The sequence below is a fragment of the Ammospiza caudacuta genome, chromosome 10 (genome assembly GCF_027887145.1).
Source record: "Ammospiza caudacuta isolate bAmmCau1 chromosome 10, bAmmCau1.pri, whole genome shotgun sequence".
NCBI classification, from domain to species: Eukaryota; Metazoa; Chordata; class Aves; order Passeriformes; family Passerellidae; genus Ammospiza; species Ammospiza caudacuta.
The window spans coordinates 15,637,399-15,664,664 of record NC_080602.1 but is presented as its reverse complement, the minus strand read 5'-3'; the positions used below and the strand labels follow the sequence as shown (position 1 = coordinate 15,664,664).

Here is a 27,266-nt window from a genome sequence, read left to right as displayed (position 1 = left end):
CACCCCTAAGGAGATATTCCCCCCCTTCCCCAAGTGGCATCAACAATGTAAAAAAGTTACACTTGCTGGATCTGCAATTCCCAAAAGTAGCTGAAGTGCCCCATACACACAACTAAATTTACAGATGTTACAGTTTACAAGAATCTTATCAATATTTTCCATTGATGCATGACACAGTGATATGCATATGCCAGCATGGGAACTGAACATGACCTCTTTATGAAACTTATTAGATGAGTAGATGCTATTAAAAATATGCTGCACTATAAGGAATGTGTCAGAAAAGGAGCAGCACAAAATAAAAAACATTATCAGCATTAGGTTTGCTATACTGGAGATTTCCTTACCTAGAATCAGTTATGAGAATGGTCAGGTATTTCTGTTATCATCTCTCCTGAGAGCACATTTGCACACAACTGGCAGGTTTAGTGCCAGACTGACTCTGTAGGATAATAATTTTGCAAAGCAAGAGTAGAGTTTTTCAAAAAAAGTTATATTGTGCAGCTACTACATCTGTCTTCCAGAAAGCTCAAAATGGATATGTCTGTATAGGGAAAAATGGCACTAGCTTTCTCTCCAGGAAAATAGACACAGATTTCCAAAATGCATCCAGCTATCCTGTGCTCACATTTATATCAGCTTGTGCAAGATGTTCAGAAATTAAGGAAGCAATCTATTGGTCCTGATCTAAATTCAGAACACCTACAGTGATGTTGCTGCACTTTGCAACCAAAATCCATGGTTGCCATGGATAAACCCATCTATTATCCAGTTAAAACTGTCACTGCTGACTCATCTGGGCACCTGTTTGCTCCCTCCTTTGGTTTATATGAACTGAAGAGGTAAAATGCATGGATACACAGGACCTCATATGTCCTGTGAAGTCTTTGCTGATTATGGAAAATAGATTTGTAGAAAATTTTCAAAACTTGACAGAAGGCTCACATACTATATATTTGTGCGTAAATTTTGAGATACATCTGTTCTCTTTCAACAATGTCTGACCTATATGGTAGTATTTCTAAGAAATGTTGACTTAGAAATACTACCATATAGGTCAGACATTGTTGAAAGAGAACAGATGATGTTCTCATACATTCATGTCAGGGATTCTGGATGTATTTTTCACTTATATGTATTCTCCAAGTAATATCCTTGAAGACTTCAAATATTCTCTACAAGGCATAAAAGCCTGCAGAAAAAAGTTCAGTTATTCCTGCATCACTTTTGTGCTCATTTTTAATGTATTATAAATCTTAACCTTAAAAAGAAAATATTAGTGATTGGTATGTGTAAGTTGCACCCTCCTGGACAAGCTTGCCAATTAGTGGCAGTAGCTCATTTCTAAAATTGAAATAAGCATTTCTTTGGTTTGTGATACTATAACAAACATTCTCAAGTTACATTGTATGATCTAGCAACCCATTTATTGAAAGCTTGAATGAAAAAAAGTGCTATTCATTTCAGAAATTCCATTCTTTTGGGATGCAATCTAGGACAGATTTATAACAATGACTTAAGCAGCAGATGTGCAGTGGATTTCATAGAAATAACATCGTTTTTGTCAGTGAAAGGCTGGTCTACCTTGTAAGACCTTGCTTTTATAGAGCAAATGTCTAGCTTTCTGTACTAGTTTATGAAAAACCTTCTACGTAAAAAAAATGATTCCTCAGAACCATGATAGAAGGCAACATCTTTCTCTCTGTGGTCCTGTTTAATGCTAGTAACAGTGATACTGTTCTGGGGAGAGTTTGTAGTACTCTCAAGTAGCATGAACATGAATAAATGCAATATTTAGACAGAAACTGATTTAGTGATTTTTCTTGAGTGTGATGGAAAGGCAGTGAAGGTGAAAATGCTACTGCAATGCTAAAAAGGCAATAAAAGCCCACAGGGGCACTTTATAAGTCGATTTGCACAAAACTTAGTAACTCACTGAATAATAAAATACATCTGAAACACTTGTTGGATGGCATGGTGTGCTACTGGAGTGCTGATTTGGCATAATAATAAAACTAAACATTTCCTTCTAATGTAACTGGCTAGATGTGAAAACACAGAATGTGTCATTCACGGTGCATTTTCACTGACAGACAATCCAATGCTACATTCAAGTGTATGACAGAGGATGAGATGCTCCTGCTGTTACAGAAAATTAGGTTCCCATCCAAATATATGAGATTTGTACAATGCTGTGTTGCAAAGCAAGCAGAAGTAAGGAGCAAAAAGGAGGTTTGAAACTGGTAACTTCTTAATACCCAATATTTACACAAGAGCATAATTCCTGCTGAGTGCCTGTATTAGGCCATTTTTTAAGGGAACTGGGAAAAGAAATTACTCTTTTGCTTAGGGAAGGAAGAATGTGCAAGTGACATGACATCTCAGACAGATGAGATCTGTGGAGATTTTAGGAAGCTGTGAGCAGTAAACAAAGGTATGATTATTCTGCCCAAAACTTGTGGATCCCTGGTTTCATGCTGAGGGAGAAGGAAATGAAAGATTTGAGCAAGGATAAAGAGAGAAGGAATGGAGCTGTCCAAGTCTGCGGTGGCTGGGTGAAGAATGCAGAGCATAGGGTACAAGCTAAAACAAGATCAAAATCCTGGAAGAAAGATGGACATTTGTTAAAAAAAAATTAAATCAGACTTTAAAAATGCAGAAAGTGGTTACAGGTGGCTGCATGATTTCTGCCACCCACCTCCATCTGCATATTCAGTATGTGGAAAACACAAGGACACTGAGAAGGTGAAGTCCATTTGAAAAATTTCAAAAACGCTGTTAAACCATCTTCTCAACTTGTGCCATAAATCAGATGCCTGTAAAGCTGTGGAGTTTTCTCCTCTTTCTTTTTCTTAACTCTGGTAAATGCAGCTTTCACAGATTCCTGTAGGACTGGCATTTATAGCTGTTACTTCCTCTGGCTACTACGCAGCTATGGTTGTCTTTTCTAGCTTGACACACAAAAGCTTCCTAACCATTTTGTAACAGCCTAAGAAGGATCTAAAGAAGGGGAAGTCATCAAATTTGTGGGGTTTTTCTCACTGCAGTGAAGAGATGGGAGAAGCTTCATTTGTGGACTGGTCTTTAGTTTGTTTTGTTTTTCCTAAGGGTACTCAGATCCTGAAAATTGAAATGCTGGGTCTTACTATATCGACAAAAATCAAACCAATTATGCTTTAAAATGCGAGTCCTGTGTTATTATGTCAGCAGTGCACTGAGGCTCAAGAATGTTATTTACTGTTAGAATGCTATTAAGTGCTTTTATTTCCACTCCTTCTATTACAGAACATGAAAAGCAGCGATTATGCAAAAGCACAGATTATATGAATTTGCACTTCAAAGTGAAATGGTTTTATAATGAATATGTGCGAGAGCTCTCTGCTTTCAAGGATGCAGTGCCTGAATACTCTCTGTAAGTGCTGTTTTGGGGAGGCTTCTATGAGGCTGGGCTTCATGCAGGGTTTATTTTGGTCAAATATTTATGCTCAGGTTTGTGCAAGATCTCAGGGCTTCATGCAGCGTTTATTTTGGTCAAATATTTATGCTCAGGTTTGTGCAAGATACGTTTTGCACTTCCTTCTCTTTAATTCTTCATTCTATCAAGTGAAAGGGTCCAGGTGTTAAATGTGCAATTAGCTATTTCATAGGTTTCTACAGTTGTTGTAACTCCAGGTCTTTAGAGATGACAAAAAGACAAAATGCTTTGGTGGGAAAATGTCTGAGGAAAGTGATTTTGCATTTGTTTTATAACCAAATTTGGATAAAGCTGTAATGCTAACAGGATACTCTACTGAAGTAATTCTTAATGGGTCAGGTTATACTCAGCTACTGGTTTTGTTTTCACCTGTCTCCCTGCAATAAATATATTCAGTCCTGTCCTTGTATCCGAGCTATCCTTAATCTTCTGCAAGTCTGCTGGTTTACTGAGATGGTTTAAATACCTGACTTTTACTAAAACAAAGTTATATACAAGTTATTTTATATGCAAATAAAAATAAATGTTACCAAAGAGCCAATATTGATAGAAGGTGCATACCTACCATGCTTCACTGGTAGAGAATTGGCTACTCCTAATTTTATATCACCAGGGTACACCAGTGAGAGTATTGTGAAACTTAAGCCTGAAAAGCCTTTTGGTAGCTGCAACATTTTGGTGACAAAAATTTTTCCAGAGTTGTTGAAGTCTTTAGCAATTACAGCATACCTGAAAACACAAGGTGCTGAACTGCTGGGTATTATAAGATTTCTCCTCTTTATGAAATCTACCTACTTTACTTTACAAAATTGCTTTTAATTTTCAGGTGGTTTGAACCATTTGTCATACAGTGGCTGGATGAAAATGAGGATGTCTCAATGGAATTTCTCCATGGAGCACTAGAAAGAGACAAAAAGGATGGGGTGAGCCCTTACTTTTTAAAGAAATGAATAAATAAAATATCAATACATATATTATTACAAAACCAGAAGTACATTTGGTCCCACAACATTTTTCTTAGACTTCAAGAGATAACAACTTTTGGAAGATACCTTGTAGAGAAATTCCTGTTCTAGTTCCCTCTAATTCCCTCTGCCTAAATCCCCACAGAATTCATTCCATGGTATCATTTCATTAACCTATGATGTGATAATGATGTCATGAAAGAAAATTCTTGTTTTATTTTCAAAAGATTCAAAAGTATCAGAAAAGAAAAAAAACACATTTCTTAGTATCACCAGGGAGACTTCTTTTTTCCTTTATTACTTTTTATGACTCTAGGATGAATTTCAAGTATAAGAATCAATGAATGCATTTTTGATCTCTGAACAAATATTAACATTTGAATGTTCCTCTCTAGTTTCAGCAAACATCAGATCATGCCCTTTTCTCCTGCTCTGTGGTTGATGTCTTCACACAACTCAATCAAAGCTTTGAGATTATTAGGAAATTGGAGTGTCCTAATCCAGAAGCACTATCTCATTTAATGAGAAGATTTGCAAAGGTACATTAAAGTCAATGCATCTCAACTAAGCTTCAGAGAGAATGACACTGAGTTGCCATGTACCTAAAAGCTAAGGGATTCCAATGCTTTTTAGAATCAGTGTTTTCTGCCTGATTGGGATCCTAAGAAAGACATGCTGTCTGTGGCTTAAGGCTGGGTTTTGTCTACTTTGTCAAAATGGTTTACCAGTTTGAGAAGTTCTATCCTCTCTGAGATTTCACGTTTATGTATTTTATACACATATGTATGCATTGTTATCTTGCTAAGAACCAATTGCAGTTCCATTCAGTGAAATGCAATTAGCTAATTATGCAGTGCAAGTGAAGGAAAAAGTCAAGGTATGGCAATAAAATATTTTTGTTTGAAGTCTTGATGTGGTAGTTATTCACCTGCCGCTTGATAAACTCAACTCTGCCAGCTTTCTATTTGGATAGTTACATTTCCTCACAAGCTCTGAATTTCCATTATAGTCCTGCTGGCTTCAGAAAAGTTCACATTTACATTTAATTCTGTTCTTTCATTGCAGCAATTCTCCATTTGCAGGGTTCTTATTTACATGATTATTGTAAGGTAACTCATATTGCCAGGCTTTGAACAGTGCTCCTTTTGTCTTACATTTCCATTATATTTCTAGTCTACGTATTGTCACCCTGGAGGAGTTTTTGAGCTTGCTACTGTTCCATTAATTATGTAGTACATTGCAAGGAGAGGAGTTCTCAGTGCTTCTCAAAAACAGTAGTGCTAAAATTAAACTATCTCTGCTATTGAAGATTGCTTTACAATTAGATCTACGCACCATCTGCTGTGCAGGGATTGAAAATGTGCTCACAGGATTGTTTATATTATATCTAAAAAATATAATACACTATGTGTGCAAGCACCTGTAAAACCTATCATTTATACAAACCTTTTTTTTTATTATTTTCGGTTTACATTATGAAATTCACGATTTAAAAGACTCTTCTCCTCTTCTAGACTATCAACAAAGTACTTGTTCAGTATGCTGCAATTATTTCAAGTTACTTCAGCTCCTATTGTGATAAAGAAAATGTGGTGAGTAAGAAGCTGTGGCTTTTTTCTGCCTCAGAAATTGCCTTTAAATGACTTACTGTACTTTTTGAAAATTAAGTCACTTCTTTATATGAAAAAACATGAATGGAGGGAGGTCAGCATGTTTTCCTAGCTGCTTACTGTGAGGTGTAAAAAGCTGCAATAAGTAAAATTAGTTAAGAATCCTAGTTAATAATTTCAGTATTAAAGTTATAAAACAACTACAACGTGGCTACAGACGTGCAGTGGATAACACCCTAATACTGTGGTGAACATGGTGAATGTATCTTCATCTTGTTTCTCAGACAGAAGTCAAGGTCTTTGTTTAGGGTTTTCACTTGGCATTGCCTCTCTGTATCAGTTTGTGCACAGGAGAATTTCTAAGCTCCCTATTCCCTGTGTGCAGGGGTTTCTGCTGCTGCTGCTGCTCACTGTACATTAGCCCTGCAGAGGGGAGGAGAAAATTTGTGCTGTTTGTTGCCTCACTGCTTACAAGGGAGTCCCTAATGAAGGACCAGATTGCCATGGACTCAGAAATAAATGAGAAATGGACACTAAAGATGTAGTTGAGCAAATGGAAACTTTTTCAATACTTTAACAAAACCAAGGAAAAGTATTCTTGGGAACTGGCTTTTCAATGTTATTGATATTCAATCAAAGCTAGTTCTCCCATGGCAGGCAGCTTTTAGCAGTATGTCTGTTGTATTTGGTAGTGTTTTGTTCAGCTGTACCAATCTACAGCTGGATCAATAACTGCAGCCCCATCCTCACACTGTTCACCTCCAATGGTACAGCCCTCAGCCCGTCTCAGATCTCCTGGTCCTTGTGTCACATCCTGGCCATGACATCTGCCAGTGCTCTGTATAGTTAGGGCCAGTGTCATGGTCTACAGGTCACCAACATACACACAATAATAGGATTTAGAAAGACATCTACTGCAGCTAAATATCAAATATTGAGAGTTCCTATGAATTTAATGGTAATATTAAGTAAAGCTCATTGCTTTCATGAAGAAATGAGTTCGAATAAAGCACTGAATAGTCAAGTCTGTTTGTGCAGTCTTTTGGCCTATCCAGTGGGAGGTTTTAATTATTAGAGTGAATAATTTCTGAAGTCATTCTCAAATACCTATCTTTATTAAGGCTTTAGATGAAATTAATCTCATTATGAATTAAATAGTGTCTTGGGTTGGAAGGGACCTTAAAGATCATCTCCTTCCACCCCTCTGTTGTGAGCAGAGACACTTTCCACTAGAACAGGTATAAAGTATTGTATCAAAGGCCTTTGATGGACATAACTTTTTTTAACAGAATTTGCCTTACATACTTTTATCTTAATAAAAATCCATTTGATCTGGTAATTCCAGCTACAATAAATGTTCCTCTGCAATACAGTTAATAGAAGAGATTAAAATGAATACTTTTTATTATTCAAATTAGATTTGGCATTCTTTTTCAAGTTAATACTTGTAGTAATCTAACTAAACACTACAAAATGTGCATATAAACTGTTCAAATAAAAGCATATCAAAGATGCTTTTCATAAAGGTATTTATCTAATGTATAAACAGCCTCTTATCTTCCACCTCCTGTCAGCATTTACAAACAAATATGGGTTATGCTATTGTACCTGCCATCCTTTTTTTCCTGTTGTTGCATCTGTCCGATTCCTGTAAACTGCTGCACAGGCCATTCTGAAGGGTAGGAGATAATGAAATACAATGAGAATGTTTTTAAGTAATGTTCTTTACCTGACAACAATAGCAAATTTTTCACTGAGCCAAGGTAGGATTAGGCTCTGAAAGAGCCACCTGAGCCAGCCTCAAAGCAAACTTTGAAACTGCTTTTCTGTCAAGTGTTTCTCTCATAGCTCCAGTGTATTGCCAAAGGTAGTTGCATTTGTTTGGAACAAAAGGAACAAGATGTTATATTCAGCTACTTATACCCCCATCACAAATCATATTTCTCATAATTACTGATTTGTGATATTGCAGATAATTTCCAAAATAATTCCTTTGTTAGAAGTCAGGAGATAGTACAGGAAAGGAGGATACAATCTTAGTGATTGTAAATTAATGGAAGGTAGACAAACAAGTAGAACGGGGGTTTGTGGATTTTTCAAGAGCTGAGCAAAGAGGTGACATTTCAGCTACACAAAGCCAGCTGCATTCTGTAGGAGGAGGAGCAGCACGCTTCACTGGGAAGGAATAATCTAAGTAGTAAGAAGTTAGACCAAATCTCTTTTTTTCTTTTTCTTCTTCAGTTGAGAAGGACTCTGACACCAAATTCCTATGACAGTAATGTATTAATAATTAAAGCTAAATCATGTTATTGAGCCCATCATGCTTCAGCTCTACATTGGAACATGCTATTAACTAGAAAGGTACAAATGAGTATCAATCATTGTAATAATTCCATCACCATCTTGTTGACTGAAAAAAAAGTATACATGTCTTATTGAAATGCATTTCCTTAGTGTCTAAATTAGTCCAGTCACACACTAGAACACATTGGCCTTGGCCAGCTACAATTCTTTTGGTAAGTATTGTCTGATTGCTTCATCTGCACCATAGCAAACCATCATATAAAGTTATGTAAGTACACAAGAGTCTAGTAATAGATTCTTTCTTCCATTATTTTTATAACTAGCTCCTTATTTTTACTGATGTCTTACTTTTAACCTTATATGAACACAGAAATTGCTGTCTTTTGCACAGTGGCCATCTTGCACAGTGTTCTGCCTTCAAAAATTTAGCTTAAACAGCAACACTTCTAGACTAAAATAATATGATTACAGAGTTCTATTACCTAGTTTATTCATCAGCTTTTCAAGTAATGCAAAAATGCAGATTTCTAAAATATCATTCTGTTATTAACAGAACTGCCTCTTGATTTATTCAAATACTTAAGCATCAGCCATTAGCTGGGTTACAGTGTTGTCACAGTTTTCTGCAGAGACTGGGGCTAGCAAGCAGTGTGGCAACGCCTTTCCTGCAGTCCCTGCCAAAGCACTTAGATCGTTGTTGCCTCTGCTCTCCATGGGATGATGACGTTCTACTTGCATTAATCCACCAGATGTAACTGTACTAGGTATGACTAGAAATTACCTGGGATTGCGCAGGATGTGAAATTCTGGGATCTGGAACCTGTCCAGGTGACAGGGAGATGGAATCCAGTTCCCTGTGGGGCAGCAGTGCCCTTAGTGGGCAGTGACAGGCTGAGCAGGCAAAGAGAAGGGTCAGTGAAAGGGGAAGGAGAGGCAGCAGTGGACAGAAGTTCCTCTGAAAAACACAGCTGTATCAGTGAAAGTGGGCTTAGAAATCTTTTCCAACCTTAATGTTTCTATAATTCTATGAACGTAGGGCTGCTGAAGAATTGGTTGTGCACACTCTCACATTTGATCTCTCTCTGTAGGCCTGTATCTTGATGAACAACATTCAGCAATTAAGAGTCCAGCTTGAGAAAATGTTTGAGTCCATGGGAGGGAAGGAGGTGAGTCATACCTGTTTCCTGGTTCTTTCAAAGCTCCTAAGAGATCATTAGCACCATGTTTGCAACCCAGTCAAAGCTTTCACTTCTACTTGCAAAGAAAATCAAAATGCTTTAAAAAAAGTCTACAAGACCTATTTACTGTCCTGACAATACTGGAATGACATAACTATTTCACAGACACATGCTAATGATCTGTAATGTTTTATCAGCACTGGGTGTTTTGTGTTGCAATCTGTAGTGCCAGCTTTATTTCAATGTTTGTATTGGACTATACTTTGCTTTTTATGTATTGGTACGTTTTGTCTGTAATGTGTCATTGTCTTTGTCTAATGCCTTTGACTTGCAATCCACTGAGCAGAAGAAAGAAGGAGAGAGATTCTCTTATGAGGTTTGTGATAGTAAGCATCTTTTATTATTCCTGACCATATTTTCTAAGGCTAACAACAGTCACATTTTCTACTTATTTCCATTGATGCATCTGTGTAATTCCCTATGATCTAAAATCAAAAAGAGCTATGCTTGGGCATTTAGTTGACACTAAACTGAAGTTTTACTATGCAGCCACTTTCAGAGTTTTAAAAAATCTATAAAACATTTTAAGTGCACTTTTCAGTACCTGAGGGCCTGCTTGTATTCAAGATACCATTTCACCAAAATCTGTTACTCAACAGTTCAAAACATCCACAGCTTTACCCCCTTTTTCATTTCAGAAGATTTAAAAGAGCCTGAAGTCCTTTTCCAACAGCAAAAGGACATAGACAGTGCTTCAGTACCTTCCAGGCTGTAGTCTTTTGCTGTTCTGAAACATGATGAAGAAATTAACATATCTTCATAGGCATAGAAAAAGTCCTGTCTACTTGTTGAGAAGCATTGTTTAGAACATGAATATCCTACCCATTTTATCAGTAGCTGACTTTAAAAAATAAGTTATGCATATATCATCCTTTTTCTTCTTGAGGCTGTAGCTTGATAGATTCCCAAAACTTTGATCTAACGTGGCCACACTATATGGAGAAAACTGGAAAACACAGCATTTCATATTTCCACATCCACAGTGGGACCCTGCAGAGGTGAGATGGGTCCCCTATGCCACACAAGGAACTGAAGTCTCCAGACGCACCCACAGAGTCATTCCAGGCTGTGGAGGGTCTGCTGAGCCAGGACCAGCTCCTTGAAGCTGCTCCAGATAACAGGGAAGAAACTTCTGCAGCCTTGTCAGTGCAAATTTCCTACCAAACTTTGAAAAGAGATATTCATCATCCAGAAGTGGCTGTTTTTGTGATTCCTATTATACCCTTTTCCCTCTCTGAATATTACAAGTAATCATGTCCTCCAAGCTTTTATATTCTGTGCAAAGTACTTTTGTATTAGGTCTTGGATCCAAACTTAATTTTTAATGTCATGATTCATGAAAACACGTAAATGACTATAAAACAGGATAATGACAAGGGCAGAGGAAAGCTGAGTCACATTTTATATCTATTTCTATAAAATTATTTTCAACCAGAATATTTGCTTGAAATATTCCCATTTTCCCCAAGAAATGTCCCATTTTCCCCAAGAAAATATTAGTTTTTCATTTGCTCCTAATGCCTTATATAATAATATTTTTAAAAATAGGAATTTTTCATAGCAACTTTCTTTCAAAAGTTCTTATGACTTCTCATCCTTTTTGGTTTCCTTTTGATGTTAATGAGGATGAATTATTAAGGTTGTTACAGTATCAAAGCAGAATTTCCTACAAATATGGTGCGACATGCAACCCACGGAGACAATTTGGATATATTTTCTATAATCCTTTCACTAGGTGTCTTAAGTGCATCTCTGATTCACAATCTAAGACAAAAGATCTTAAAAATACATTCAGACTTCTAAGGCAATTTCTTGAAGAAAGCACATTCATATTCAATTTTTTTTCATCCATATCAAGATGCCACTAAAATGTTTGTCCTCCAGTTTGAATACTTATTCCCCTCACTATTCCAAAGGCACAACTGCTAATGGCCAATTTGGCTTATTGAACTGGTACTTAAAGAAACAAAGCCAGCAGTAAAATCTGTAAGCAGTTTCCTTGAAGGGAAAAAACAGTTTAATATTTCACTTGTGGAGGGCATAAAAGTCGGATGATTTTCAGCAAAATAATGAGACCTATTTCAGTAGAAGCAAAACTAATTCTAAGAAAAATTAAATGCTGTTAATCTCCTCAGTGTCACACTGTGAGCAGTATGTCTTTCAAACTGCGCAGTCAAAATAACCACAATCAAGCAACAGTCCCTCTGTTCAGAGAAGGCTTATTGCACATTGCAGGCAGGGAACTCTATAAATAGAGAAAAAACTGGTTTCTCAGATCCCCCATCATTAAAATAAAATAGTCTGAACAAGATGAGCTTCTTTATTAACTGTCCTTCTCTGCTGCAGCAAAGCAGGAGGGTACTTACAAATCATATCAATGAGAACAGTCTGCCATAAGAAAGAGTAGTGAAGCGCATCCAATCCACTGTTTGTTTGGTTTTTTGTAAATCAGGTCCAAAAACAGGGTAACAGATCATCATCATAGAATTTTGGTTTAGCTCCTCTTTGTTTCATCCAAAAGAAATGCATATATTTGCACTAAATATTTTTTCATGTCTGACAAGCTGGAAGCTGATAAAAGAGAAAGAAGAGAAGCCAATGCTTGTGTTGCTTTACACCAGATGACAGAACATGGCAGAAATGAGTTACAGTAATTAGGATCAAAAAAAAATGGTGTAAAGCAAAAGGAGGTTGTTTATGTATGACAGTATTATATTAACTGTAGATAAATCATATTCCCACTCCCAGTAAATTCAGTTCCAGCTTTACATATAAACCTTAGGAATCCCTGTGGGAATCTATATGTGGCCTTAAAGACTCTGATGGGGTGGCAGAGGACCAGACTTCAGCAGAATTGTTCTGAAGTGTCCACCTTTACATCTTGTACAGAGGCCCAAGTGCTCTCCAGTGCACTCAGAGCAGTGGCAGCCAAACATCTCACATCTCACTGTCCCTAGGCTGTGGGAATGTCTGTCAGAGACAGAAAGAAGACCTAAAGTGATGGAGCTGTTAAATACCTTTGCTGTATCTTCACCAGATATACAGAAATATGTAAAACTATTTTCTGAACAGAAGTAACCAGGTGGTCCCATTAGGAAACTATAAGTCATTAGACATGTGAATTTGCAGATAAATGGGATTCAGATTAGAGAGATTCCATTTAACTCATGCAAAAGTAATTTACATCTCTGTAGTTTGCTGCAGAAACACCACCAAATTTGCAGTTAACAAGATTATGTCCATCATAGCACACATTAAATTACAGCAGGAAATACCTCAATCTAACACATTGAAAGCAGCCAAATTCATCAGATTTTTAACTGTTTTCCAAGGCTTGTCTGTATAAAGAATTTCACAGTTTTAGACAGGCAGAATTTGGAAATCATGATGTTCAACTATTTCTTCTTGTTTCAGCTGTTCAGCAAATGTGTTGTCAGTTTTTGTGTAGCATTCAGAAAAAGTCAAATTTCTAATTATCTCTTGATAATGCATAATCAACAGATGTGCCAACAAAATAATGAGTATATTTCCTTGTGGGTAAAACTTAATTCTGCTATTTAAGAACATGTTAAAATAACAGAAATATGAGCCTCAAAAAGCCAAGAATATTAAGAATTTATTAAAAAGAATGATTTACACATTATTAATTAAATAAGCATGCTCCTTTAAAAAATCCAATTTTGAAACCTGACCAACCTACCCCAACGTATTTTAAAGCTACTCCACACATGCTGGGAACTGTAAATGGAATCCAGAATACAATTGTCCAAGGGATAAATGTGTTGTCTTTTCTCTTTTGTTTTTAAATTGGATATGGTACACTAATGACACTCATAGCTGAGATTTACTGTTGGTTTGTTGTTTTTTCTTCCACAAATAATCAGGCTCAAGTAAAGCCTTTTCTTTTTATTTTCCTGAAATGTGTTCAGGGAAGTTTGTTAGATTTCATTCCTTCTTCACCAAACTCTGTGAAGTAAATGAGACCTGAAGAGAAAAAGAGATGTCACCAATACCATAAATACTTCATTTTCATGTCTGTATCTCCCTCTCAGACATCATCTCAGATGCTGATCAGCATTGCCTCTCACTTCCATGCTTCCATCTTAGCTCTGCCATATCAGGAAACAGAAGAGGTCATGCTCTGGCACATTTGGATGATGCCTGAGGACAATCATTAGCACACAGAAGGCACATGATTAAGAAAATGAAAAGTGCACATTTTAGTTCTGGTGAGACACCCAAATCACCGTATTTTCCAGTACCTAGAGAGAAGCAGCAATTCAAACTCTTGCTGGCATCTTGTCAGTGATGCCAGCATGGCCAGGTGTGGCACACCTGCCCGGGCAGCCCGCATACCTCTTTGTGTCACAACACTCCTCCCCGTGCCACCTCATCCACGGGCATGAGCATGTGGGCACACAGGCCTGGGGGCCTGCCAGATGCCTCCAGCTGTGCACACACAAACTTGTTCATGCAATTTGTGAGCACAAAGCCTCTAAAATCTTTAACAGTTGCATGCACCCTTCTATAATGTGTGTAATAACCACAATCTGGCATTAGCATTCAGTCCAATTTTGGCTGGACTAAGTTCAATTCCAGGTGAATTTAGCAGATACATTGTGTTTTCTGGTTATGACCACAACCTCTGATAGAAAGTAACTACATTGACCTCTATAGGCCTGGTAACAAGGTGATTCTCTGGTTTGTGCATGATCTGCTAAGAAATTTTGAGTCTTCTGCTTGCCTGGTATTTTGTTTTCCTTGACATGTATCATGTTTAATGTGAATGCTTGTATGTTCAGTGTTTGTTAAATGTCTATATTCTAGTGGTCTTAAATTTGGGGTTTGTGTGTATACCTCCAAAGCAAACAGTATGATTCCCTAGTGAAATCCATTTCCTGGAAAAATTGTTGCCTTTGATAGCAAAGTCTTAATTTGTTTACTGGTATAGACATTGCAGTAAAATTAGCTTTTTAATTCCTGCTCTTCATATGAAGGAAAGCAATCATTTAAGTGTATGAATTGTCAAAGTGTATCTGCCAGGGACTCTACTAAGATACACAGAAGCTACAGAAGTTCTCTCAATGCAAAGTAATTCAAAACTAAATCAGTAAGTAGTCGCAGTAAGTACTTACAGTAACAAGTAAAGTATGAGCTTCTCAGATTAGAAGAGAACTACATGACACCAACTATCTTCTAAAGGATGTGTGGTAATTCCCCCTTGCCACCTATTTCAGGTTCTTGTCAAAACCTGTAGTGAAAATCTCAGATTTTCTTTTATTTTAACCCACACATAACCTCTGAGGAGATAAAGGATGGTCTGAGATTAAAATGCCATAGATCATTGGATCTATTTCTGTTTGGTTTGCTGTAGAATTCCTGTGTAGTCTCAAGTAAATTACCCAGTGTGCTGCAACAACTTCCCCTTTTCTCTGAAGTGTGATTGGAAGAACTGACCTGCTGTACCACAGTACTCTGAAGCACCAGAGGAAAAATAAGCACCAAACACTACTCATGCAGTTGAAAGACAGAAAATAGAATCAGCCCTGATTATGTATTCTAAATGTGCAATGTCCTTTGAAATTGCAAGAAGGTCTGTACCTGACCTTGCTGCAGAACAGAGTCCACAAATTAAGGGATATCATTGGAAATCATTCCTGAACACTGTGATGTATGCAGCTGAAAGACCTGGAACATCATCTATTAATTCAAATTCAGCTGTTGATCCTGATGATCATCTATCATATCCCAGAATGGGCTGTAATTATTTTTTTCTGAGTGCTAAAGATCAGGGAGATAAAAAAAATATTATTTCTTACTTGAAAAAGAATCCATAGCAAATAAAAAAGTTTGCTGATCAATATCAATAGGGTACCTTTTTGATTAAATATCTATGCATGTATTCTCATCCCTGTAAATGTAAAAATATATTTCTCCCCTGCATTAACTTCTTCCCTATGTTTAGAAACCCTGTATCAGAGTATCAGAATGTGTTGCTCTGTGCTTGAATTTTGTTTGCCCTAATGGCTTTTAGAAACAGCAGTACTGAAATTTGGTAGAGTCCCTTCCCACATCCTCTGTCAGTAGAATTGGCATGGATATTCTTCAAGCCATCTTTTTCAGTGCTGGCAGTTCTAATTTTACACTGCATTATGGAAACATATGAAATATGGAAACAACTTCAATGCAAATCACCAGACAAAATACCAACAATAGTGAAATGTACAAAAATAATAAAAATATGAAGGCATCTGCATTACTATTAACACAAGCACTGTCTTTTCCTGCATCCTTCTCTCGGTATGCCTTGTTGAATACCACTGGCCAGGAAATGGTAGTTCTCTTCTATGTGACTGCCAACACAGTTTCCACAGTCCCACAGAAAGTCCTTTTTCAGTGGCACAGTTTTGATTTCTAATATAAATATTCCCTGCTGTAATCAAAGGTTTTTTTCATTTTTTTAATGGCAATTGTATTTCAAAATTATTACTAAAGCAATTCAGTGTCACAACAGCTGTTTCCACATTTGGTTTTCTGTAGTGCGGTGTATTTTTGCACATAATTCCTAATTCATGGATTGTAATGGAAACCCCAGAAACCTAGTGTATAAATGAAATATAATGTTATTTATCTCTTTGCAGCTGGATCCTGAAGCTAGTGTTGTTCTCAAAGAACTTCAGGTGAAACTTAGCAATGTATTGGATGAACTCAGTGTAACGTATGCTGCAAGGTAACAAACCCATTTTACTGCAAACCTTAGAGGAATAGTCCTGCTCAAAAATCTCTCTCGTTGATGAAGTCTGGGTGGTTATTTGAATGTCCTGAGGCATGGCCTGCTTCTGCCCTGATGGAGTGGTGTGAATTTGTGTGTGTATGTGTTTCGACTCTGAAACAAATAAAAGCAACCTCACTGTAAAGACAACTGAACATCATCTGTGAGCATGAATGTGTTACAGAGGTGAGGCGGAAGGCTTTTGTTCTGCTTTTTGGGAAGCAAAGTCACTGGGGTTTTTTGCCTGATGCTATGTTAAACTTTCCTCTCTGACCATGTTAATGTTACTTCCTGAGACTGACAACTTTTTCCAAGTGGCCTGCTTCAACCGGGGATGTCTGCCTGTGTTTAGCCTGCTTCAAGTGGTCATTGTGTATGGCCTTCTTGGGTCATTTGCTTGCCTGTGGCTTTTCAAAAATTGTCTACTGAGCCTTACTCTCAAAACCTTTCATTAATCAGAGTGCACACTGCAGTCCTGAATGTGTATGGTGCTGTGCCAGCAGTGCTTGTGGTATAAGAAGTAGCAAGTAACTTTTGCTTCAAATTAGAAAGAAATCTAAGAAAGAGGGATTAGGGCTGTAGTGGTGCTCATAAAGGAAAGTCTGTAGTTGCTTATTTAATCCATTGATGGGCAGTCTGGGTGGACAGTCAGCTTTTTTTCTGTGTGCTTACTTTGCTGTATTGTTTTGCTGTACTTTTGCTCCCAGGCTCTGCTTCTCGGATCATTGACAGTGCATGAATATTATTTCTTTCCAGGGCTTCTTTATGAATGAGCCAACTAGATTTCTGCAACAGCAAACCCAGAATAGCTCAGTGTAGGATATGCTCCAGATAGCTAGAACATTCCTCATGGGTCAATTTACTGCTTGGGTCTGTGAGGTTAACAATGTTGGAAAGATGTCTAATGTCAAGAAAGGCAATGCATTATTTTGGCTTTTGTTGGAGGGACTGGTCCCAAGAATTTCCATGAGCAGTTCCTCTAGCTGCCTGGGGTTGATTTTATCTAGGGCTTTAAAGTAGGTAAGTGTACTTCCAAATGCATTTGGAAAAGTTTCTGATTTTTCCAGTGATTTCACATGGAGGTTTGTGTTCTCTTTTTACAGTTAGCTATGTCACTGAACAACCAATTGTTTCTTTTCTCTCACAGTAAATTCTCTTCCACTTTCCTCAGGTTAATCTTTGCCATTTATCTTTTCAGCTTAACAGGCCCATATATTTTTGGCCTCTGCTTTGCATTTCTGTTCATAAACTAATCCTAAACCATTTCAATCTGTCACAAATCAACCCATAAACCAAATTACTGTGTGTGCAGAGACTCTTCCTGCCTCTGAGCTGGTGACTGATTAAGTGCTGTTCTGCTTTCTGTCAATATGTTGTCCAAAGATTATCACATCAAGAGCACTTTAAGACTGTCAGACACTCAACCAGATCAGTTAGGAAACAACAGTTTTCAGAAAAGCTGAGCAGATACAAACTTGAGGAGGAAGAATGTGTTCACAGTCACCTTGAAGTGAAAAAGATTCCTCCCAGGAGGAAGAGTCTGAGTGCTTCAAAGCAAGGGGGTTCTTTGCAAAAGGATATTTTAAACAGTCAAAGTGTTTTAATGCTGTGTAGTTGCAAAGAAGTAACAATCCTTCTAAAGGCACTGACTGTGTGAAATCTGGAAAAAGTCAAATTGAGCCAAATAGGGCAGAATCAGTAGGAGTTTTTGATTTTACCTCAAGAAGATTATCAAAGCTTGGTTGCTATTAACCATCAAGAGAAAAATTACTTATCATCACCTGTTTGTATCATCCTTTCACACCAAAATTAAAATCTTGAGAAGTTGTTCCTAGCTGGCAGTCAATTACATCTAACCTATAGATTCTGATACATCTGTTGCTTTCAGAAAATAAATATTTGGCACATCTACAAGGCTATGAAAATTGTGGCTGAATTGAAGGCAGGGAAAAGATCAAAACATGGCATGAATTATTTATATGAGCTATGATCCTCAATAGAACTTATTTTCTGATGGTAACACAACAGTATCTTCAATTTTGAACATTGCATCATTGCAGAAAATATTTAAGTCTTGTTGAGGAACCTGATGCAAAATCATCATTATTGTTTTCTTTCCCAGAATTCTTTCATTCTCCTTTTTATTCTCATCCTGTAGTTTCCAATTTGTTATTGAAGATTGTGTAAGACAAATGAGCAATGAACTGAATCAAATGAGAGGAAATGGGAATGCAGCAGCCAATAAGAACAGTGCAGCCATTGATGCTGAGATTGTGCTTCGGCCTCTCATGGATTCCCTGGACACAACGTGAGTGTGCCATTGTGTGGCAGGTTGGGAACTGGATACTGCAGTCAGGCACATTTGGTATTACTCTGAAACACTGTTGGTACCTGGAAGCACTCTGTAGTATTTTTAATATTTCTAGTATTCACTGTGTGCAGAATCCCATGCCTAACCTGTTTACTTACACTGAGCAATTTTTACATAAGCTCCAGGCTTGTCTTTCCACATCTTGTCATGTTTTGAGTCATTGAAAATGAGACAATGCACGGTCTCTCCTCCACAGGCTGTGTTATGAAGACTGTGCTGAAAATAAGAACAAAAGTAATTCCTACCCTGAATTGTCTGGCATTTGATTTAGACTTGTGCCCAGTGTCACACTGCTTATTGATATGCACTTCTGTGTCACCAAAACCAGGTCATCATCTAAACAGCAACTTGATTTTTTTTTCATTTGGTAAAATGCTAAGTTTTGAGAGGATCCTGCAAACTCATTCTTGCTTCTGTAAGTAAGCATAACTTATGCTGTCATCATTCAGCAATGACACATTCTGAAAGGCCATGTGCAGCACAGGCACATCTGTAAGCACATTGGTGTCCTTGGTGCTTGTCAAACACCAGTGGCCTTTTGATGGAAGTGGCTGTGAGGACAAGCAGCCTGGAACTGACCCTGTACTCAAGGTCTCCAGTCACAAGTTACACACCCCTTTGTTTCCTTAGGCAGGTTTTCCCCAGCCAGAAATTTTCAAAGTAAAGATGCAAAAGGTGCCCTAAAAATTTAATTTTACTGTAAGTAATAGATAGCAAGATTGCTCAGACATGTCGGTATATAGAAATAAATGTTTCCAAACAGTAGCTGCAAATTTGCATTAGCTGTCAGCAACCAGTTCTACATCCCAGTAGAAATGCAAAGTAAGAGAGACAGTTGCTCTTTATTTTTAAGACATAAACAAATTATATACTAAAACTTTAATTTAGGGGCGTGGGAGTGCTAAATTGTATCATCCATCAAACTTTTAACTCATCATGATTTTGCATTTTCAATAAATACGCATCAGTGATATACTAAGCATTAAATTAGAGAAGATTTATTTAAGTTTGTAATCTGCAAGTCTTTTTGCCAAAAATATTTACTGATGAAATAGAAAAATAATTTAGCTACTAAGAAATTTTTATTACTAGAGAAAATATAAACCTTAATGGCTATTAATCTTAGCATGATAGAACACCTCTGAAGCCATAATGCTGGTTTTGGTGACTGTTTTGTGGTTCTGTTTTATTCCAGTTTAAGTGTCTCTGCAAAAATCTGTGAGAAGACTGTTCTGAAACGGGTTTTGAAAGAGCTCTGGAAGTTAGTCTTAAACAAAATAGAGAAACAGATTGTGCTTCCACCACTGACAGACCAAACCGTAAGTGTTCCAGAGCAATTCTCAGTTGATACAAAGGACTGTAATAATGTGCCTGAGCAGGTGGTGCCAAGGGTCTGACACTGTCCTGGTCTGTACCCTGTCCACAGGGAGTAGCACCCGCACTGAAGGCAGTGTTCCTCTCTGGTGTCTCAGTCATGCAGCCAGCTTGCTCTAAGCTGGTGAGGAAGACTTCACTCCTTCATTTACTGCCTCATCCAAATCAGAGCAGTTTTTATGAATGCAGTCATGTGCTCTCATAAAGGGGTTTGATTTAAATCTGATTTTTCTCTTGGCTTCACTATGCACAGGAACATGAAGGGTGTTCCTTGCCCTTCCTAGTCACATCACAAATTCAATCACTTCCATTTTTGTAGGTTTGAGAAAGCCAGGGATGCCCCATCCCATCCTCCAGCCCTGCCTGCTGTGCCATTCCTCATCTTGAGGCAGCACTTAATTAACATCAGGAAGCTTCAGCCAAATATAGCACTAAAGATGTGGGGGATTTTAATAACAGCCTTGACAGGAGGTCCTCTTTGGGCAGAGCTGCATTTCCAGCCTGCTGAGAAGAGGGAAGGGAGCTGTCCTCACAGAAAGCGGTGCTGCACAGGAGCCTCTTGTGGGGCATGGCCTGATGTGAAATCACGTCAGGGCAACAGTGAAATCCTCCTGGCAAAGGATCACCAAAGAGGGCCTGGCTTGGGGGCCTTTTCATAATTGCTTTTTTTTATTTGAGAGAGATTGGGATAACATAACTGTTAATTCTTCTTTTATTCAATCTTGTTTAAAATAAATTGACTATCTTATGACAAGCTAATTGTGATGTTGCCACAGTGTGCCTTTGGCAACTTCGCTGTTGCACATCCTATGGTACCACTTCAGCTGCTAAAAACCTGTTGGTCAGCATCCATAAGTTAAAGGCATACCATTAAATCTTACTATAATATATTGAAGATGCATGAAACAATATTGCTGGACAGACAGGAAAAAGCTCTAATAGAAAATGTATAAATGGTGCAGAGATAAAAATGAAATTACCTGAACTATTAAAAATGCTAGAGTAGAGCTGATCATGGCCAGGACTCCAGTCACTGAATTTGTTCATATGTACTGTACTTGTTAACTATGCATAATTAAAAACAACCTCTCTTTCAATAAGTTTCAAATTTACATTTGTGACATCTTTCATTTGCTTTTCAGATTTTTTGTTGCAAATATCTGTCAATACGTGGGTTGCATTTCAGTTGGGTAACTGCATTTTCCATCATGTGTTAGGAGCATTTATTAGCTTTATGCAGGATCAATTATTCATAGCACAATACGTTCAGAGGGGACTTTCCTTAGTGGTACCCTCTATATAGAGTGTTTCTGGTAGGCATTGTGAACTATTCAATTTATTTTGATACTTTTGTTTACTACTAAATACATAATTAAAGAAAATCACTGAAAAGTAGGATACTGTGAGAGATTTTTTAGCTCTGAATATTTCCTTCTGTTTGAGGTTGAGAGGAACAGGCATTCAGAAACAGGGTTTAATTTTTCACAAATGTATATATATATATATATATATATATATACACACGTATTTATCTTACCTTTCTTGCTACTAAAAAATAATGAAGATTTAAACTGTAGTTCTATATTACATTTTCTTCAATTGAAGCATATAGAAAGCAAAATTATTTTTGGAAAATGAAACTCTTTGGAACAGAAAGTCTAACGAAAAATTAGTCCAGGGTAAGTTGGATGAACCTGTTTTTATGAAATCCACATCATCAGAACTATGGCTTCCTGAGCTGCTATATAACTGCACTGGTACTTATGTTGCCTGGAGTAATTGTGATAAAGGATGTGAGCATGGAATTAAAGTAGGATTCTGTTTCTCTGAGACAAATATGTAGGCATTGGCCTTTGGTGTCATGCCAGGATTTGGCTATTGTAAAATATTGCTGTAAGTTAATAACTTTTCAATATCTTTTCTTTAAAAAAGGGCTCTGGCTCACAGTACACCATTGTGCTGTGGTTTACTCAGCTGAGGATTCCCCCTACACAGGCTTTTGCAGGTTCCTCAGGGCTGCTCACTTCCCAGCATGATTGTTGATGTTAGCCCAGCACCTGAGAGCTGCAGTTATGGACAAATATCTCACTGACACACACTGAGAACAATCACAGCCTTAGCTTTCAGTATTAAACACAAAATGAGACAGCAGAAAGGAGAACACAAAACCACTCTCAGCAGAAAGTGCAATATTTGTATCAGCTATAGAATACTAGAGGGAATCTTGCTGCAGGCACTCAAGCACTTGGCCTTATGAACTGAATGAAAATGTGTCTCCTGTGCAACTGAAACTTTTATTTAGCTTTGCAAAACGATGACTTTGGCCAATGTCCTAGCAGAAAATAAGATTGTGTTGACATAAAAACCAAACATGCTGTCGTGAGCCTGTTTCCTTAATTTTCAATGTGATTACAGGGGCCCCAGATGATATTCAGTGCAGCCAAAGATCTTGGACAACTGTCAAAACTCAAGGTAATGGAGCCAGATGAAGTTGTGACTGGCTTGCACTAACAGAAAAAGGAGGAAATATTGATGACTGTGAGGCCAAACCTCATGCTCCTTCTTGTTCTTATGTAGTATAATGAGATTAAATATGACAGTAAATACTCAGAGGTGAATAATTATTGTACAGTTTCATCAAAACCAAGTTATGATTAGAAGACTCTATGCTTATATGGTAAGTGATCACTACATGTGTCAAGAAGCCATCAGTCCCATATTGCACAACCAAGACTTACAAGCATTGCACATTAAAAAAAAAAAAAAAAAAAAAAAAAAAAAAAAAAAAAAAGAGGGGTACCTTTGTTTCTGTAACCAGTTCTGGAAAAGCCCTTAAGGTGAGAATACCAGCAATTTTCTTTCTGTGGACTATTTACGTGCATTGAAACATAGTATGTACCTCTGCAGTAAAGTCTTCAGCACTGGAGTCCACTTGATGGACAGCAGAGGTGTTTGAGAGTGATGTCAGTTGTTTGCCAGTCAGTTCTGAATTAGGATTTCAGATTTATACAGAAATGTGATATTTGGCGTCTCTATGAATGATTGCTCAGTTTGCTAGAGGACTTAAAATATTACCTAAATAAATCACTCACTGCTTATTTAGGCAGATTTAACAGGAGTGTAGTCACTCTACATCTAACATGTTGTAATAGGAATTCTTCTTTTTTTTAAACATAGGGCATTGACAAACATCCGTTTGTTAATAAACTGTCATGTTTATTATTAAAATTAATTACTTCTATATCATCTGATTTCATTATTTTAAGTTAAATTTTAACCTTTCCCTCATCCCCCAAAACAGAGAAATAATGCATCCTAGTAAAAGAAGTAATGCTCAGTATTAACCAGTGAATCTGGTTCTCTGCAGTCTATGATTTCAGGAAACAACACAATTGCTCTAGGTTATAATTTGTTGCAAAAGGATTCTGAATTAATCCCTGTTAATCATAGTCCTTGGGGGGCATTTGGTGGATGTTTGTTTGTTTTGCAAAGAACAGATACTCACAATATTGTCTCTCTAAAACCAAGTGCACTCTTGTCTCGCTGGCAGGACCACGTGATCCGCGAGGAAGCCAAAAGCCTGACCCTGAGGCAGTGTGCAATAATGGACGTGGCCCTCGTTACCATCAAGGTACAGCTTCAGGTCTTTCCTGCTCTGTGCTGCAATGCCCAGCAATCACTGATTCGTTTTTTGATAAAAGGCTGGAGACTTCCACACAGTCTTCATGGTGTTGGTTTCTGAAGTCAGAAGAAATCGTTAGGAATATTTATTATATTATTAATTAATGTATTATTTAATTTGCTTATCAGTCTTTTTCATATTTGCCTGGATCAGTAGTTGGTGTAAATAACTCTAAAGCAATCAGTTTCTAGAATAAGAGCATATTTTCCTGTCTGCTGGGAAGGGACAGCACATCAGGAAAGTAAGAAGGCAGCTACTGAAGTTTAACATTGAAGATATAAGTAAGAGGAAATACTTATGATCAAGTGTTTTGCAATAAAACAGTCTCTAAGGCAAGCAAAAAGTAACAGAGGGAGCTCCCAGTTGCCATTTTTTGTATTTGTAGTGGAGACAATTAATTACAAATGTAATTTGACATTTCTTGCAGAAATAAAAATAATTGGGAATTAGTAATGTTGTGGAAGCAAATTGAACAAATTGAAAAATGGAACAAATTGAAGTATGTTCCCAAAGTAAGCTGCATGAAGTAAAGTATGTGAATCTAATGATTTTCTAAACTTATAAAAGCTGGGGAAAATGTAAACTCTAACAGTGCCTAAATTTCCAGTGCTTAAACTCTTACGGATGGAGAGAAAGGTGTTGACCATTTTACTAAAAATGTCTAGATTTGGAGGGAAAAGATTAAATAGGGAAAATCCCTTTGTTAATTCAGGATCCTTATATCTGTGTGCTAAGTTATAATAGTTAATTCATAGCATTCATTAAGTGAGCTAAAGAAAGCTTCCTGAGAAACCATTTTCAAATTGTAAGGCAATGACTGTGTGCATTATAACTGCCTGATGTATTTACGAGCTGATATGGCAAAATCATTTCCAAAATACTTAACAAATAACCTTGATAATGCAGAAATTTGGCTTATACTGGTAGAAAGTAAAAAAAGGCAAACTTATGGGTTAACTCAAGAAAAAAAGGCTGCTAAGTTTATTTAGGAATGTAGTTGCTATGTTAATGATCAAAATATTGATTTTTTTTTTGTAATGCTTAGTAAACACAGCTTATTTAAAAGCAAAAATATCATGGATGTCCAGACAAGAATAGGAGAATGGTAAAAATGGCTTGTGGTGTGTGTTCAGAAACTGGGTAGGTGATTAGGTAACAAAGGGTTTTGCAGGGAGGAGTATCTCCACTTACAGTCTTTTTTACTTTTCCTTTCATTTAATTCACTGAGAATCAATCATAAGTTAATAGTGGATGGTGTTATTAGTCCTTTGACAAATATAAATTAAAGTAATATTTATTAATCTAGAATATATATAGCATATCATCAATCTTTGTATTATGTAAAAAGAACAATAGCAATTTATAGAACTATTTAATACTTTTCATCTTAATTTGCAATTTACAGTTAGGAGAAGTGGCTTTCTGGCCTCAGTTAGCTCAGACTGAGTTCTCTGCTACCTCATTATGTCAGCCCAGAGACAATGTCCATTGATAATGCTGTCCCAGTTCTCTGTACACCCAGAGACCCTCTACAAAGAGAAAGCAGCACCCAAAGGGGCTTGGGTGGCATTTGGCAGATTTGGGCTGACACTACAGTGGCTCCAGCACTTGACATCTGCCCCTTTCATTTGTCAGTGTGACTTTGAAATCTCTTGTGCCACCTACAAACCTACAGAGAGGAGCAAGAGCAGCAGGGGAATTATTTTAAGTTTTCCATCTCTAAGGAACAGGGCAATCACTGATCCAGCTGAATCTGTAAAACCCGGTTTACTCATTATTTTTCTATATTCAGTTCCATACATTAATGATAGGTTCACATTGCTGGCTTGCTTGCAAAATTTACCATTTAAAAAGTTTAAAACTCAGGAAAACAAGGGTCAGGTGTCTTCATTTCTTTCTGTGACTATTAGCTTTCATGGAACTTTCAGCCATGTGCAGCTGCTGCTGCAGATAACATTTTACTGGGAGAGACAACTTCAAAAAAAATCACAGTAATTGTCACAATAGCAGGAAATATTAAAAAAAAATTAACAATTGCTTATAAATTGATTCACTAATTCTTAGTGAAATCATTACAAAACTCTTGAGCAATTAAGATGAGAGTTTTTTGGAACATATTGTATGAAATACTTTGCTTGGAAAGATAGATTTATTCAGAACCTTTTAAACTGACCCTAACTGTCCCCATAGTATTAAAACAATATAAAATGTTGCTGCCTGATAACTTCAAATCTCCTGTTTTGCTCCTACAGATGTTTTTTTCCCTTTAACAGTCAGTAGACAGCAATACAGAAATGTAAATAATCATTATGAAAAATTTATGTTGCATCTCCTGCAGAATCTTGAGAACTGGAAGATGAAATGTGTGCACTAAATGCAAAGGGCATATGTGGACTGTAGGTCTGAGCTGTCCAGACAAGCTGGGATACAGCACTTACTGGAGATGTGTGTATGTGAACTGGAATGTAGATATTACATTTATTCCTTTGGCATCACTGCAAAAAGGCAGGGAGAATAAATTCTGCTTACAGTCCCCAAGATTCCCTGTACACAGTGGACCAATATTGCACCTCATCAAGTAGTCATTCTGTTCCTGAAAAACACTGTTTATTTTTACTAATTAGCCATTAATGGGAGCTTTATTGATCTTGAGACCTAGAACTGTAATGGAGGTTGCAAAATGCTTTGCAAGGGGTTTGAACAGAATGAAGGTATGTAGCACATTTATCTTTTCATTGTGGCTAACATGTATTCATTCATCAAACACTGTCCTGTACAAAACTTGAGGAAAAATTCTTCTTTGTGGGAGGAAAAAGGGAAGAATCTGTCCCCTGATTTTTCTGAACTCAGCTTTGGGATTGAACACATAATATAATACATTTATATAGATTGTTTTTATCTATATAGTTCACATAGTCAGCATGGCATCAAAGTCATAAGCATATTTGTTTTTCCAAATCTAGCTGTGCCCGTAGAACCAGAAGTCCTCTTCTCACACTGCTACTCTAAAACTTCACTCTCTGGAGTATTCTCTCTGAAATTTTTTACAAAGTTCCCGTTTCCCTAAAAAGTAATATATCCTGTATATTTTACAAGCACTGGCTTGTAAACCATGCCTTCATTTGAGAGGGATTTGTGATGTTTTCGGGTTTTTTAGCTAAAGAATTAAAATTCATTCTACTCTTTGCAACCTAAAAGAATGCTTCAAATATTTTCCAGTTTTGGCAAATCAATGCTTCATATCATGAAGACCAAAGTCAAAATTTTGTATATTTCTTCCCTATATGCTTAATTTTTTTTACCCTTGGAAAGAAGCTTTGTACTAGAGATTATGACAGTTATCTCAGAAGCTATAATGAATGTAGACATGCCTATTGCTACTTCCAAACATTCATTTAAGAATTTTACTTGGAGTTGTATGTCTGTAACTGAGGCCTTTTTTTTCCCCTGTGAACAACCATATTTGTTTTTCATT

At 37.1% G+C, this 27,266-nt stretch overlaps 1 protein-coding gene across 2 annotated transcripts in view; it reads left to right on the top strand.

Annotated features, from left to right (window-relative positions):
• UNC13C (unc-13 homolog C) overlaps nt 1–27,266 on the top strand; it is a 121,299-nt gene that overhangs the window by 82,545 nt on the left and 11,488 nt on the right. For both annotated transcript variants that reach the window (XM_058811814.1, XM_058811813.1), the window contains 10 exons: nt 3,286–3,412; nt 4,302–4,398; nt 4,836–4,979; nt 5,955–6,032; nt 9,443–9,520; nt 16,234–16,322; nt 18,523–18,672; nt 19,931–20,054; nt 22,525–22,581; nt 23,660–23,740. In XM_058811814.1, the coding sequence (XP_058667797.1) occupies nt 3,286–3,412; nt 4,302–4,398; nt 4,836–4,979; nt 5,955–6,032; nt 9,443–9,520; nt 16,234–16,322; nt 18,523–18,672; nt 19,931–20,054; nt 22,525–22,581; nt 23,660–23,740 (1,025 nt within the window). The remainder of the gene's footprint in view (nt 1–3,285; nt 3,413–4,301; nt 4,399–4,835; nt 4,980–5,954; nt 6,033–9,442; nt 9,521–16,233; nt 16,323–18,522; nt 18,673–19,930; nt 20,055–22,524; nt 22,582–23,659; nt 23,741–27,266) is intronic.